Source organism: Pongo pygmaeus, chromosome 13 (genome assembly GCF_028885625.2).
Source record: "Pongo pygmaeus isolate AG05252 chromosome 13, NHGRI_mPonPyg2-v2.0_pri, whole genome shotgun sequence".
NCBI lineage: Eukaryota > Metazoa > Chordata > Mammalia > Primates > Hominidae > Pongo > Pongo pygmaeus.
This window is the reverse complement of record NC_072386.2, coordinates 36,580,841-36,597,206: the sequence shown is the minus strand read 5'-3', so window position 1 is coordinate 36,597,206 and position 16,366 is coordinate 36,580,841. Positions and strand designations below refer to the sequence as shown.

The 16,366-nt window shown below is 36.5% G+C and overlaps 1 protein-coding gene across 11 annotated transcripts in view; it reads left to right on the top strand.

Moving 5' to 3' along the window:
- FOCAD (focadhesin) overlaps nt 1–16,366 on the top strand; it is a 315,699-nt gene that overhangs the window by 184,534 nt on the left and 114,799 nt on the right. For all 11 annotated transcript variants that reach the window (XM_054501249.2, XM_063650500.1, XM_063650493.1 and 8 more), the window contains 3 exons: nt 105–188; nt 7,561–7,687; nt 14,792–14,977. In XM_054501249.2, coding sequence (XP_054357224.1) covers nt 105–188; nt 7,561–7,687; nt 14,792–14,977 — 397 coding nt within the window. The remainder of the gene's footprint in view (nt 1–104; nt 189–7,560; nt 7,688–14,791; nt 14,978–16,366) is intronic.

Here is a 16,366-nt window from a genome sequence, read left to right as displayed (position 1 = left end):
TTGATGAGGGAAGGTTTCTTTCCCCCTCCAGATTTGATATTTAATGTATGTTGTGTTTTTTTTTTTGTTTGCTTGCTTTTTTTTTTTTTTTTTACCCTATCTAGGACCCAATTGTGGCAAATGCTGCATATAGATCCCTGGCCAATTTTAGTGCAGGAGAACACACCATTCTTCATCTGCCTGAAAAGGTAGGCATATCTGCTTTCTCACTGGTATTTCTTAATTTGCTAGGGTTTACAACTTTTTCTCTCTCATCTTAGGAGATCCTTACCTGATGAATATATATGTAACCCTAGATTTGTTGTCCATGCAAGATAAAAATTCATACCCATTATTTGTTTATCTGTAAAAGACTGTAGAGGTTTGAAGCAGATGGAAGACACATATGATGCAAATGAAATCTTCTTAAGGTGACTGGGTATATGGCTTGCTCCAGATCTGAGTCACTCATAGGAATCACTTTACCTAATTAGTATGCCATCCTGGACTTTAATCCAAGCATGGCCTTCATAGACTAAGATTTTATACCACCTGTGCAGCCAAAGATCTCTATTTGTGATAAACAATGGGATGCCATATGAAAAAATCTGCTTTTTTTTTAGTATCTGTGAAATGGTATATAGGTTAGCTCCAGAAAACTGGTTGAAGAAAGTATCACTGTCTTTTAAGGGTTAACACATAGTGTGATATTCATTTAGGAAAAGAGGAAGTCAAATTGTCCCTGTTTGCAGATGACATGATTGTATATTATCTTAGTTTTTAGACTGAAGTAAAAACATACAACCTTTTCTAGTATCTGCCTATTATAATCAGCTTTAAATTAGTAGATCCTATTAAGGAGTTAAATATCTGATTTCTTATTTAGTGCCACTATGAATTCAAATGCATACAGATGTTTATTGAATGCCTCTGAAGTGTCAAGCAGACATTGTGTTAGATGAAGTTACGTGTAACATTACTCAGAATCTGTCTTTGAGGTTACGTGGCAAGAAGGTTTGGTGTGAATTCCTTGGGATCCTCAGGCATTAAAATGGGTTTGGCTTTTTCTTCTGGATTGCGTTTGTACTGAGATTAGATGCCAGTAGGAACCAGGCAAACTTCTGTTTATTGAATTGAATTGGAGCCACGATATAAAAAGGATTGAAAATAGGCTCTTGTAAAACCAATTCCTAAGGCAGGCAGGATTTCCTGTGTCGTTGAGGACTTACAAAGATAGATTGACCGCTTGTCATGCAGTGAACACAAATGGGAAAACTTAGGTAAAGATGTGCCTATGACTCATACAATTAAAAAAGATGGGACTTCAGACTGCATTATGGTGACTAGCAATACCCATTGTTGCTTTAAAACAGAAAAGAAAAAGGAAAAAAGCTACATGTAAATTTCATATGCAAACACCTGCCAATAGATTAGCTACAGCATCTGGAGAGGTACCTTTTATTCTTGTTTTTAATAGGCAATTAGTCATTTAAAACACAGCATAAAAATTACCCTTATTTTTACCTTTTGTTCCTAAAATATTCCAGCTTGAGTAATAGCTTTTATTAAATAACTCCAGCATACTCTTGACATTTAGTCTCTACTTTTTAAAATATTGACATGTTTATATTTTTTTTCTGATTTCGGATTTATATTCAATTTCCAATTATGTTTGCAAGAGTTTATAAGTGCTATACTCAGCCAAATGTTAGCTACTTCCTTAATCTAACTCTTCTAAACTCTTTGATCCCTGAATAGCCATAAATAGCTCTTTATATCTTCCAACATAAATGGTAAACGTACTTAGAGTTGGGGTTTTCTATATATGTTCGGGTTTTCAGCATCAGAGTGGAAAGAGCTATAAAGGAAAGCTATAAGGCTTATCCTTTTGTAGCTATGCTTTTCAGCCTTTTTTTTTTCTTGCCCTAATCCCCTTCTGGGATATGACCCACTCCAAAAAGTAACAATAGCTCACTGCAGTGGATATTCTGAACTGAGGTTGAGATGAGGGGTATAAGTGGTTTGAAAGAGTCTTCCTCACTCTGACCCCAGCTTCTGATACTGAGGACCTGTCTCTTTATGGAGAATCATTGCTTCTAAGACCACACCATGCATTCTTCTTCTTTTCATTGATTGCTACATTTCAGTTTGGCTGTTCGAACACCTAAAGACTAGAAGTCCAGAAAGTGTTCAGTGTGTTCATATCCCAAACAAGTTCCCAAAGGCTAAGGATACAGCCTGGTCGGTGCTTCACCTTAGTTTTGTAGATGTGACACTATAAAACAGTGATGTGAAACTGTAGCTCATTTTTCTATAAAAATGTATTTTCAAATGTTTTGGAAGTTCCTGTCAAGTGGGACTTCTGTAATGTAAAAACTAAGATTCTTCTTTGTTGACAGACATTACTCTGCACTAAGGGCAATTGGTTTACACACAAGACTTAAGGTTACCTATTTTTCCAGTGAAAGTGTGTCCATATTCTCTCTTCTTACCTATGGAAACCTGTGGAATAAACTTTTGAGCCCATTGTGAATTTCAAGTAGAGCTAAAAAATATATATACAAGGTATCCTTACAAATGTGGCTACTTTGTGAATTATAATGCAGCTACTTTTTAAAGTACTGATTTTCTTTAAATTTACTTAAATATTTCTTGTTGATTGCTGAACATCAATTTATGTTGTATAACTTGTTGAAAGTTAACAGACTGGTAGAACAAAAAGAGTAAGAAGATTGGCAGATATCAGAACAAAGATTTAGGGTTGAATGAAACAGTACATTTAAGGTAATGTACTGGATAGATGGTAGAGCTGAATGAGATACAATAATATGAGTTAAGAATTTGAATACCATGTTGATGAACTCATCTTTCTTGTCATTTGTTATTAAGAATTTCTGTGGGATTAGAGGTGATGGACATGTAATACTTGCATTGGTTTAATAATAATTTATCTGGTATATACTAAGTGCTAGGTCCTATCTGAAGAGCTGAGGATGTTGAATGAATGCATATATTTTGTTGGTTTGTAACAGGATCATTGTTAATCACTTAAAGCACACAGATCTAAAATTGGTTCCAAAATTTCAGGGGACTTCTTTGAGGACATGTTGATTCTCATGTTGAAAGATAGAGAAGAATGATTTTTCCCTTTTAGCTTTTATTTTTTCTGTTTTTATAAAAGGTAGTTGCACTTCCCCTGTCTTCTTTAGCACATCTCCCCAAAAGAAAAAACAAACAAAAAAACTATAGAGAAGTTTCCTTGTTAAAAGAATCAGTAATGGATAAACATTTAGGTAGAAGATACTGACTTTTCTCTCTGACTTGGTTTCATTAAAAAACATGCACCTATTTAAAAATTAAACTTGTTTTCTTAATTTCTAGGGTTAATTTTAGAAATAATATAAAAGAACTGATTATGCATTCAGGGTTGGTATAAATATGGCGTAACCCGTTTGGCTTTGATTTAAAGTGAATGTCACTGCATTCATCAGAAGCTGTTTCTCTTTTTAACTGAATAATTTCTGCAGATACTTGACGTGTTCCAAATAAAATTCTCTGTTTATGCACAAACTCTTGGATTTCCATAGGTTACAGACACAGAAAGTTGATTGAAAGGTTATCCGGCTCAGAACCCACAGTGAGGCATTTTATGGGATACGCTTTCCAGTACAGATGGTCCCCAACTATGATGGTTGGACTTAACGATTTTTCAACTTTATGATGGTGCAAAATTGATACATATTAGGTAGAAATGGTACTTCGAATTTTGAATTTTGATCTTTTCTCAGGCTAGGCTAAGATATGTGGTAAACCACTCTCTTGTGATGCTGGGCAACAGTATCAGATCGCAGCTCCCAATCACACTGAATCACAAGGGTAAACAACTGATATTCTATAGTGTTCTGTGTTACCAGATGGTTCTGCCCATCTGTAGGCTAATGTAAGTGTTCTGAGCACACTTAAGGTATGTTAGGCTAAGCTATGATGTTTGGTAGGTTAAGTGTGTTAAATGTATTTTTGTCTTCTGACATTTTCAACCTACGATGGGTTTATTGGGACATAACCCCCATCATGAATCAAGGAGTATCTATATTCAATTTGAAGTAGGTTTTAAAAGTAAATTATCAGCTGAGTGTGGTGGCTTACACCTGTAATGCCAGCACTTTGGGAGGCCAAGGCAGGTAGATCACTAGAGGTCAGGAGTTTGAGACCAGCCTGGCCAGCAAGGTGAAACCCCGTCTCTACTAAAAATACAAAAACTAGCCGGGAGTGGTGGTGCGGGGCCTGTAATCCCAGCTACTCGGGAGGCTGAGGCAGGAGAATTGCTTGAACCCTGGAGGTGGAGGTTGCAGTGAGCTGAGATCATGCCACTACACTCCAGCCCAGACAACAGAGCAAGACTTTGTCTCAAAAAAAAAAACAAAGTAAATTATCATTTTTGACTTTCCATTTAAGTTTTTTAACAAAGCTTAGTTATAATAGGCAGGTCGTTTTTGTTGATGGGGTGTGTGTGTGTTTTAGTAGGTTGGCACAAAAGTAATTGCAGTTTTTTACTTTTGCGCCAACCTAATAGATACATAAGCAGTTTTATTTTTCTGAGTGTTTTAGCAGCTAATATAATATTATTGCCAAAATTTTGTAACCTTAACAGGAATTCTTTAAACTGAGTTCTCTTAATTCTCTATAGTTTTACTTGCATTGACCTTATTAAATTGTTGCACACAACCAGGGGGAAAGACTGGTGTTAGCCTAGGGAAGGTAGAACAAATAATTCTTTTAAGAAGTGACCAGAGGAGTAAAGAACTTACTCATGTAACCAAACACCACCTGTTCCCAAATAACCTATGGAAATAAAAAATTTTTTTAAAAAAGAAGTGATCAGAGGAGAAAGGAAATTTAATGGAACCAAAATGTGATAAATAGTAAGTGCTAATTTGTCCAGGAGAATCAGCTCACCTATTAGAAAACAAAATTGAAGGAATTTCTTTGCTAAAATTTATGCACATTTGAGATGCAGACATACGCTATTCACTGCATAGAGATAAATTAATATAGCACACAGTTATGTGAATATGAAATTAGACAATTTAAGATTGATGGGTTGGTCAGTTTGCTTTATCCTCAATCTGGTAACTCTTTCTTTAGTGGCTCTTAAAAATATTGATGACCCAGGTGCGGTGACTCGTATTAAGTAATTAGGTTGACTGCACAGAAGGACGGGATAGGATAGGATAAAAGTTGTACAGAAATGATCATATTCCTTTTATACTAAATAATTCTGGAAGTATTTGGTCATTTGACATAGTTTGCACAGCACTTTAAGGTTCCTCTGGTGGTGGCAGTGACTCTTCCCTGACTCCCCACCCCCCCTTACTCTTTTCATTCTACTCCCCTCCTCTTCCCCTCCCCCTCCTCTTCCTCTGTGTGCCTACATACCTTCCTCCCTCCCTCCCTCCCTCTCTCCCTCCCTAGCTCCTTCCTTCCTTCCTTTCCTTCCTTCCTTTCTTTTCTTTTCTTTTCTTTCTTTCTTTCTTGCTTGCTTGCTTGCTTGCTTTATTGACATATGATTCATATACTGTACAACTTACCCTTTAAAGTATGCAATTTAGTGGTTTTAGTATATTGAAACAGTTGTGCAGCTAATCACAGAGCAACCACAATCTAATTTTAGAACATTTTCCCTCCTAAAAGAAACTTTCTTAGCAGTCAGTCTCCATTACTCCATTCCCTCTCCAAGACCTAAGCAACCACTAATCTGCTTTCTGCCTCTGTAAGTTTGCTTATTCTGGACCTTTCCTATAAATGGAAGCATACAGGATGTGGTCTTTTGTGACGGGCTTTCTTCACTTATCATAGTGTTTTCAAGATTCTGTCATGTGTAGCATGTATTTGTACTTTATTCACTTTTATGGCTGGATAATATTTCATGGTATGGATTTATACTATATTTTGTTTATATATTCCATCAATTGATGAATGTTTGGGCTGCATGAACGTTTTGAGGCTATTACAAATAATACTTCTATGAACATTTGTATGCAAGCTTTTGCATGATCGTATATTTTCATTTCTCTTGGTTATATACCTAGGAGTGAAACTCCTAGGCCATGTAGTAACTCTATTTTTCTGTTTTCCCACGTTACTATGATGTGTAAAATGTCAGGAAGCAAGGCAGAAGGACTCAGAACCAACTTCTTTCTCAGGACTTTTTAGGCCACTAGGATTGTTTAGAATCTTTAAGACAACTCTTGTTGAGAGTAAACCTGGAAGACTGTGAGTATGCACACAGACCAGACACTTGAAAAACCCTGCCGGTCAGAATCAAAAGGTTCGCAAACATGCCGGAGTTTCTCTGATATGCAGTGATTTCGACAGATGCTTTCATACCCTATCTAGAATATACTTGATAGTTATCTCTGTAAGTACGGCCCATTCCGCCCTCTGAGAATTAGGTACTTAATACTGAATCTGAATTAAATCTTGGCTTGGACAGTGCTCGGGTAGTCGGGTTGCTTTCACTTCTCCTTCACTAGTGAAGAGAACACTAGTTATGGTTGAAAGGCTTCATTGGAGTTGAGATTATTATTCTTAAGAGAAGCATTTCTTTTCTGTTTCTTTTACCCCCCTGCAAGAATCCTGAGTCAGTGCACTTCCTAAATGGAACAGTGCTTTGGGGACGTATGAAGAAGCCAGTCTGCAGGAATTGTTAATTATTTCTAAAAATAACTCTGGGAGAGAGGCTAATGGTAATGACTGGATTCTGGCACTTTATGGTTATAGAAACCACTTTTATATATTTTGATTTCCTCCCCTAATGCTTAATTCTCTCCATGTGGACATTATGATAGAGTGTCATTGAAGGTATTAAAAATGTAGTTAATTGCTTAACAGTTATATCTTGTGAAAACAATGTGGAAATCTTTTTACATTTTTAATTTTTGGTTCAAATAAACCTAACTAATCAAAGAGCAGCCACAAAAATCTTCAAAATGCAACTTAGACACAATAATGTACAGCTACCAATTACAGATTTTAGTGTTTTTGTATTCCATAGCAACAAACTGCCAAGTCTTAAAAAAAAAAAGTCAACTAAAGCATTCTGTTTTTCCCTGAGCTCTACTGTATATTCTACTGGAAGATTTTAAGCTGTGTCATGGAAGTATGACTAGAATCACAAATTTTTTAAAAAGTGTTCAGACAAGGCAAATATCTAACTATGAGCTATAGAAGTTAAATATATTGAGTATGTCAGTGTTTGCATTTTATTTTTGGATGGTATAGAATTTTATTAGTTTTCTATAATAATCATTGCTTATACTGGCTTACAGTGATTTACTGTATTAACATTAGCTTTTTATACAGATCTGAGATTGTATCTAATAAGATGACTAGAGTCATGACCATTTAGTTAATCTAAAAAATGAATAGATTTTTAAAAAATTAATTTCAGTGGTCTTTTATGTTATAGAGTGATGGAGTCTAACAAAATTTTAAAATCTTGTCACAAAAAAGGATACAGAAAAGATTTTGCATAATGTTTTATTATTATTCTCTCTATGATCTTTTCACTTATCATTTCAGATAAGACCAGAAATTCCCATTCCTGAAGAGTTAGATGATGATGAAGATGATGAGGATGTGGATCTTTCAGTTCCTGGCTCTTGCTATCTCAAACTGTTGTCACTCACTCCCCCTTTGGTTTTACCAGGTGACTCCTATTTGGTAGTAGAGAAGCTAGCATTTTTTAGTGGTTCGATTTGTCTGATTATATTCTTTTGTGATAGGTACATACTGTAGTTTAACCTTATGTGCTTATTTTTTAACCAGAATGTTAAATGCACCCATCTGTTCTATCGAAACAGCTTGAGGTAGTATGGTGTTTAAATCATATGAAAAAACGTTACATCTGAGTAGCACTGAACAAGAAAACTAGTGTAAACAACTGTGTTCACTGATAATTAAAATTCATTTAAAAGGCTAAATGTATTCCACAAGATGAATTTGCACTGGTACTCTAGGTCATTGATTTAAATAATACTTCTTTCTTACATAAGCCAAGTGAAAAGATTATTAGACTATTCAGAGATTTACTGAGTAGTTTCATTATTGTACATGTATTCTTTCTATAGAGTTTTGCCAAAGATGTTACTGATATTTATTTGAGAGCTATAAATTAATGCTTTTAAAAGATGGATCAAATTGTATGGTCATTCAGCTTTGATGTAAAGCTTATAGGGCCTTTATCTTTTAAAAAGTAGGCTGGGTATGATGGCTCACGCCTATAATCCCAACACTTTGGGAGGCTGAGGCAGGCAGATTGCTTGAGGTCAGGAGTTAAATACAAAATTAGCCTGGTGTGGTGGTGCATGCTGTAGTTCCAGCTATTTGGGTGGCTGAGACACAAGAATCACTTGAACCTGGGAGGTGGAGGTTGTAGGGAGCTGGGATCATGCCACTGCATTCCAGCCTAGGTGACAGCCTAGGTGTCTCAAAAAAAAAAAAAAAGTATTCTAATGCTTATATGTGGTAATTATTCTATATGTATATTGTGTTTAGAAGTACTCACCTGCCCGTATTACTATATGCCCTACCCAAGAAATGGTAGACGAGACCATTTGAAAAATATGTTTGATTGTGGACTGTGGACTGTGATTAGGAACTTACATTATTTTATTTTGAATGTTATTTTCTGATCATTAAAATGTTATTTTCTGATCATTAAAAAGTTATTTACAAATTACAAGTTATTTACAAATTCCCCAAGTGATTTATTGTGATTAAGTAGCTTTTCTATATTAGACAACATCTTGCTTAGTTTTGTTACAATTCTACTTTGAATGTTCATGGATGTAAAAATTTAATTTCTGGAAATGAAGTTCAATGAAAAAAAGAAATGTCATTTTATCTTCTCAGTCATAATCATACTAGCCTGTAATTTTAGAAGTTTTTTCCTCTGGTTTCATCCCACATGGAAATTCCTGGGAAATTCAGCCAAATATATACTATTTATTTCTAGATAAAGCTCCTTTTACAATTCCCTGCCTCCTTTTATTAGAGAAAACTGAATGGCCAAGTTAGACAAAGAGTTCACCTTTTCTCTTCTCCTGATTATCTAGAAAGAAGCCTCAAAGACTTGTTCACTCTTCCTCTCTTCTGTTCTTCCCCACTTCCTACCTCTTAGCTTTTCAGAGTCTAAGACCTCCCTGAAGTTAACATGAGTCCAAGGAAGGAAAAAGCCTTCAGTTATCCAAAGTTCTTTCTTTATCCTGAAATAACCTAGAGTCAAAAGTCCTTTTGGACTTTTTAAATGATTTTTTTTTTCACTTGTACATGTATCCTGCATCACAGTCTCTGGCATTAGAAAGAGAAGTGGGGGGAATATTTGTTGCCAAGGGGTGCTGTTGTTTGTCCTCTCAGTACAGAATGTGCAGTGCTATGGTGGCTATTACCTGGCTCTTCTACATTGTTTCTACTTGGTGGTTCCCAGTGCCTTCGATTGAGAAAGAAGGGGAAGAGTTGAGATCGACAACTGTATTTGTTTGAGAAAATTTAGTAATTTGAGTGAGGTGAGTGATCTAGATGCTATGTTGGCAAACTGTCACCAGGGACATTTTTTGGTTGATTATTAGAGAACTATAAAAAGTGTCCCTTTGATTATTACAGAACCAGAAAAAGAACCAGGAAAAAGGCACCAGCCTTAGGAATATATACCCTAAAATGCACAGGATGAATGATATATATTAGTCACCAAATGCTACAGACAGAAAAGTGAATTGTGCTGAATTTAAGTGAATCCTGCCCCTTTCTCCTTTTAATTCCTTTCAAATGAACATAAAAGCAGCTGTAAAGTGGATCCAGGAATTTGCATTATTTAAATAGAGATGTTACTGCTATTGATTATTAAAAAATAGTTTTGAAATAATTTTACACTTGCAAGAAGTTGCAAAAACAGTTTAGAGAGTTCTGTGTACCTTTTTTGACCTGGTGCTCTAGTTGATAACATCTCCCATAACCATAGTATGATATTAAAACCAGAAAATTGACATTGGCACAATATTACTAACTTAAATTATAGACCCATTTGAATTTTATAGGGGTTTTCCCCCCAGTATATAAACTTAAGGGATTAGCTGTTTCTTTTCCCGTCAAGTGTCCTTTAGGGGTTTGGGCCATCACCCTGAAAGACCAAATCCCAAATACTGTAATTGTAATTGCCGAAATCCTGAAAGATTAAAATACCTAAAGTCTAAAATCCTCAAAATCACAATTCTGAAATCTCAAAAATATAATTCTAGAAAAAATAATAAAGTTCTTTAAAAGATGTATATTTACGTTTTAAAAGGCAGTTTACTTGAGAAACATAAAAACACAACAGAGCACTTCATAGATTACTTTACACAATAAAATAGGCAAAGTAATGTACATATTTTTGCAATCATAAACAGGTATACTATCAACAGACACAATATAACAGTTATGAGCAGATGAACTGTATTCATAAATAAATAGCCCTGAAAACAATATGTATAAATGCTTATCACTATGACTGGTGGTTGTGGGCTCCCAGGTTTGTAACTGCAGTCACCGGAAATACTCTGATGCACAACTGAAGTCTTTTGACAAAATCAGTTGAAAACCTCGAGCTCGAGACCAGCCTGGCCAACATGGTGAAACCCTGCCTCTACCAAAAATACAAAAATTAGCTGGGCATGGCAGCAGACACCTGTAATTCCAGCTACTTGGGAGGCTGAGACAGGAGAATCGCTTGAACCTGGGGTGGAGGTTGCAGTGAGCCGAGATTGCACCACTGCACTCCAGCCTGGGCAACAGAGACTCCATCTCAAAAAAACAAACAAACAAAAACCCCAACGGGTTACCACTCTTTATGCAGTCACTCAAATAATTGAGATCTCGAGATATTTTATGTTTCACAAATGCAGATATACAAAAATGACATCTCTACTTATTGAGGAAGTTTCAACATTTTTACATACATACATGATACTTACAAAATCGGTGTTGTGATAATGCACTTTTGTGGAGTCATATTTGTAAAAAAAATGCATAAAACCAATTAGAACTCTTTAGAAGTCTTTATACAATTTGTACTTCCAGTATTGGAAAAGATGCAAAAATGAAATACATAGCATAGCAAATTGGCACTATGTGTGAAGGGGTGGAAGTTGTACATGATTAAATAATTTGGCAGGGGAGATTTCTTGTGTTTTTTGCCTGCGTTTTCATTTCTGTGATCTTCAAAATGTGAACTGTACTTGTATTTGGAGAGTGGTTGTGGTCTACAAATTTGGTGAGTATATGTTCTCCATCTGAAAGTCTGGTTATTGCTTGGCCATTGGAAATAAGCAATTTTCTGCTTTTGCAGCATCAATAATAATTAGCTTTTGAACTTCTTTCACCATTAAGTAGCCTTGTACACATAACTTATCACAACCCCTTTTTGTGAGAGAACAATTTCGCATATCTCTTCCACTCTGTTTCAAGGAATATAGTAAGAAGGAATGGTATCTGGCTTCTCCAATACCAAATCTATTTTAGTCACATTTCTTCTGAAAGACAGAATCAATAGGATATGTATATAGATATATGAGAGGGGATTGATTAGGATAATTGGCTTACATGATTATGGTAGCTAAGTTGTGTGACAGACTATCTGCAAGCTGGAGACTGGGATTCTGGTAGTGTGGCTCCATTCAAGTCCGAAGGCTTCAGAACCTGGGAAGTGGGTGGTGTAACTCTCAATCTGAGGCCAAAAGCCTCGGGACCCAGGGGGCTGCTGGTGAAAGTCCTGTAGTTTAAAGGCTCGTGAGCCTGGAGTTCTGATTTCCAAAAGCAGCAGCAGAAGCCTGTCCCAGCTCTCATAGAGAGAGCAGTTCACCTTCTGTATTTGTTCTCTCTGGGTCTCTGGACAATTGGATGGTGCCCATCAACTTTGAGGGCAGATCTCCCCCGTACAGTACTCAGACTCACATACTAATCTCCTCTGGAAATACCCTCACAACCCCCAACCCCAAATAATGCTTTACCAGGTTTCTAGGTATTCCTTAAGCCAGCCAAGTTGACACTTAAGTTCACAAGTTCACCCCTCGTCAACTGGCACCCATACACATCTCCTTAACTTCCAAATAAAGATAGTAACAAGGTAATAGTTCTGCCTAACAGATGCAACTATCCTGTGTACAATTGAAAATGCACTAATTCCTTCCCCAGGATTAGGCTTTCAGGATTTCAACATTTGGGATTTTAACCTTTTGGGATTGTGATTTTGGGGATTTTAGATGTTAGGAAGTTTAGACTTAAGGGATTTTGATCTTCCAGAATTTCAGCATTTGGGATTATGTTGTGTGGGATTGTGTCTTTTGGGATTATTATTAGCACTAGTTTTTTGTATTTATTCCAAATAGTTACCTGTATCAATTGTTTTTTCTTTTTTATTGCTGACTGGCATTCCATTGTGTGAATGTAACACAGTTTGTTGATCCATTCAGCTGTTGAGGACATTTGGGTTGTTTTGAGAATTTATATCTGACGCTTTGTGTCCTACGAATTTTCAGCTTCTTTTTAAATTCCCATCTGGTCATTGGTAAGAAAGAGATTGGGGAAAGCTCAAAAGCAACGGGAAAAATTCTAGTTGCTAACTTAGTATTTACGGGAAGATGAAGCCCTATACATCAGCTACACTTGGCCTCCTGGCATCTTATCTTCATTTAAATTAATCCCTGGGCTGGTGTTAGTTAAACATCTGTAGTTCACTGTAGAGCTTGGTAAGTAGAAAACTTCCATTGCTGGGTTAGTCTCTGTGCAGATATGTTCTTGCCCCTTGACATGTTTCACCTTTTGCCAGAATAGGATCCTTCTGAGAAAGGATGAAATTACTTTCTTTCATCATAGTTCCTCTACCCTTACAAACAGATGATTCATAGCTGCATTCTGTAAAGTCTATAATTATACCCACTTTGAAGCAGTCCCTGTGTATGTGTATGCAGAAATTGGGGTACATGGCCTGCAATCGGATATTACTCATCTGTTTTGTGTAAATGATGTATTGATCACTGTTTTGACAAGAAAGGGTAGGGGATACATTCAGATTGAGTAATTGGAGAGAGTTTAATAAAGAATCTATTTACAGTTGTGTTGTCAAGGTTAAGGGAAACTCACAAGAGATGATAAACTGTCTCAGAGTGCTTAATGTCTCTGGCCTACAGAAATAACGGGAGGAAGAAGAAGAAAGAGTGTCTGTATTATAAATAGGGGTGCCTAAGGGGAGCCAAGACTTTCAGAAGAGGAATGCAGGCAACCTGTAGCAATCCTGCAAGAAGCCCTGTGTCTGGGGAATACATCTCCTGACTTCACTGTTTTCACCCTTTGATGTCCTGCCAGTGACTCCAGTTGTTGAAACCAACCAGAAGCCAGAGGACATGGGAGCCTGTTAATGCCTTTCTTTAAAGACGGTTTTTCCAGAGCACAGAGCAGGGTTGAGAAGGATAGAGGATAGATAAGAAGGAGTAAATGGAAAACATTGCATATTGGTGTTTTTGAGCTTTGAACGGAGAATCTTGATTGCATCTAGGAGGGTCCTGTCAGAAATGGGTATATAATAGATGGTCCAGTGAGCTCTTGCTGCCTTTAATTTAATCATAGTCATTTAAAGGAGACTTTTAGATAGATCTCTTCAGAATGAAATTCCAGTTAGGTGGACCCTTGCTTTTTGTTTCTATAGGAGCCACATGCAGTGGTTTTCTTTTTTCATTTTCCACTCCATATGATTTGTTTAGCTTTAATGTTTTTTGGTTTTTTGTTTGTTTCTGTATTGGGCAACCTCTAGTGGTCCTTAGGAAAATCACATTTGAATATGAACCTATAGTCTTATCAAATATTTTGTTTGTACATCCTGTTGTCTTCTGATATCATATTTCTGTGTTATTATATATTAAGTAAAATGTCAAACGATAAAGATCTTGGGCTTAATTAGAAAGAACACAAGCAAAGTAGTGGACAAATATCTCATTTTAAAATAATTGTCCTAATATTGCTAAGTATAGATAGTTAGGAAAGAGGTTTTTCTGAAAACACTTAAATGATAAGAAGGAGCCATTCTCATGAAAATGTGGGACTGATATGTTCCAGGTGGAAGGGATAGGATAGCAAATGCAGTGGCACTGACTTAAATATCAACTTTGTGTTTTTGAGGAATGGAAAGAGGCCATATGGAAGTGTGACTTCAACATAGCAAGGAGTTAGGGTATTAGACATTAACTCTGAGGGCGAGTCAGGGCTAGATCATAAAAGGTCTTGATCATGGTCAGAAGTTGTGATTTTATTTTATGCACAGTGAAAAGCAACTGGAAGGTGTTAGGGACAGGAATGACAAAATTCTGGCCTCTGGGCAGAGGAAGATTTATAGAGGGTGGTCAAGAGGAAAAGAATTCAGTAAACTAGTTTTTACATTAGTTTGTATGAGGAGGACAAAAGATAATAAGTAGATAAATAGCAGTGAAAAATGGAGAGAAATTGATGGATTTGGGATAGATTTTGAAGGTGGAATCAGAAGGACTTGCTAATAGATTACATGTAAGAAGTGAGGGAAAGAGAGGAATTAAGCTTGAGCAACTTGGTGCCATGTTCTAATTTGGAGGAAGACTAAGAAAGGGATAAGGATCAAGAGTTCTCTTTTTACCATGTAAAGTTTGGCCAGAAATGTAGCTTAGTTGTTTGTATTTGAGTTAAGAACGAATGTTTCTCTTCTAGCTTATTGTATTTACTCTACTTTTGGTCTCCTTTTATCCTCTTTTAGCTTTGGAGGAATTTTTTACATCACTTGTGAAGCAAGAAATGGTGAATATGCCTCGTGGGATATATCACTCTGCATTAAAAGGAGGTGTCCGCTCAGACCAAGGAAAGACTGTAGCAGGAATCCCCAATTTTATATTGAAAATGTATGAAACAAACAAGCAACCAGGATTGAAACCTGGCCTTGCAGGTAAGGGTAGTACATAGTATCAAAAATACAGGTTTTTCATGTAATGATTTAACTTCCACTTCCAAGTAGGATATAATGGGCCATGGCAGGGTGTTGCTGCTGCTACTAACATCTGGATAAATTACAAAAATAATCGCATTTTAAAAGACATCACAGAACTGTAGAAGCAAAGACAAATAGATGGATTTAAGTTTCAGAGTCAGCAGAACATTTTAGAACTGTTTTTTCCCCACCTTGGGGGATACCCACTCAGCCCAGAGGCATGGCCTGTTGGAAGAAAGATAAACTAGAGGAGCTTTTAGTGATTGCCTGGGACTAGGGTGACAAATTAGAGATTTTTCTCATAGGACATTTGCTGAATTTTGAATTTGCACCAAGAGCTAAAGAGCTAGGCTGAAAGCTTCTGAAAGGCAAAGTGAAATCCCTTTTAGTCTTCTGATGCTTAGGAAACAAAGACGAGCTAGGAGAATGGGCTTGAAAAAACAGCATGCAAGAGGTAAAAGCCCAAGAAAAAAAAAAAAAGAGAGAATGGTGAATTGATACTGAAGATCTGCAACTGCTGTCACCTGGGTGAACTTACTAATTCTGGCCACAGCTGGAATCTGAGCATTCAGCCTCAACTTTAGTGAGAAGCTAGTGAGGAGGTGGAGAAGCCAACAGACATCTTGGCAATCATGTGGAGCCAGAGTGACACAACTCAGAACTTGAGTGACCTTGAGCACGTGGCCAATTTCTCTCTTAAGTTATTTGCGATATTTTGAAGCTTTATGGGACGGAAAGCTAAAGAGCTAAGCTGAAAATTTCTGAAGGCAGACCTAAATCTCTCATAATTTTTTCAGATTGAGGAGTCAAAGACTCATTAGACTGCCAATTAGTGGGGGGTGTTGTGGGGAGATATACCCTTGCAAAGGAGTGAACCAGAGCTGGACTCAAATTACAAAAGTTGTAGTCAGTCCTAACCAGATCAATTCCTGATTAGGTTGAGGTAATCAGTCCTTCACCCAGTCTGCCTAACAGAGGCGAGAGTAAAACTACTCTTTGATTAACAATAACATCATTTAGTACTTCTGTAGTTCTTTCATATGCTGCACTAGACACAGGACAAAGGAAGAAGCTGGAAATGAAGGGAATAATTCATGGAGATAAAGAAGTCACTCTTTTTGGAAAATATCAATTCTAATTGGCCTACATGAAATAACATACTTTCGAAATATATGACAAAAATGAGTAGAACTAAAAGAGGAAATAGACAAACCCACAATAATAATGGAAACTTTAAAATATCTTTTTCAGTAGCTGGCAGAGCAAGGAGACAAGAAAATAGATAAGATTACAAAATATCTGAACAATCTATGAACAAACTACTGTATTGACATGTAGAACATTGTA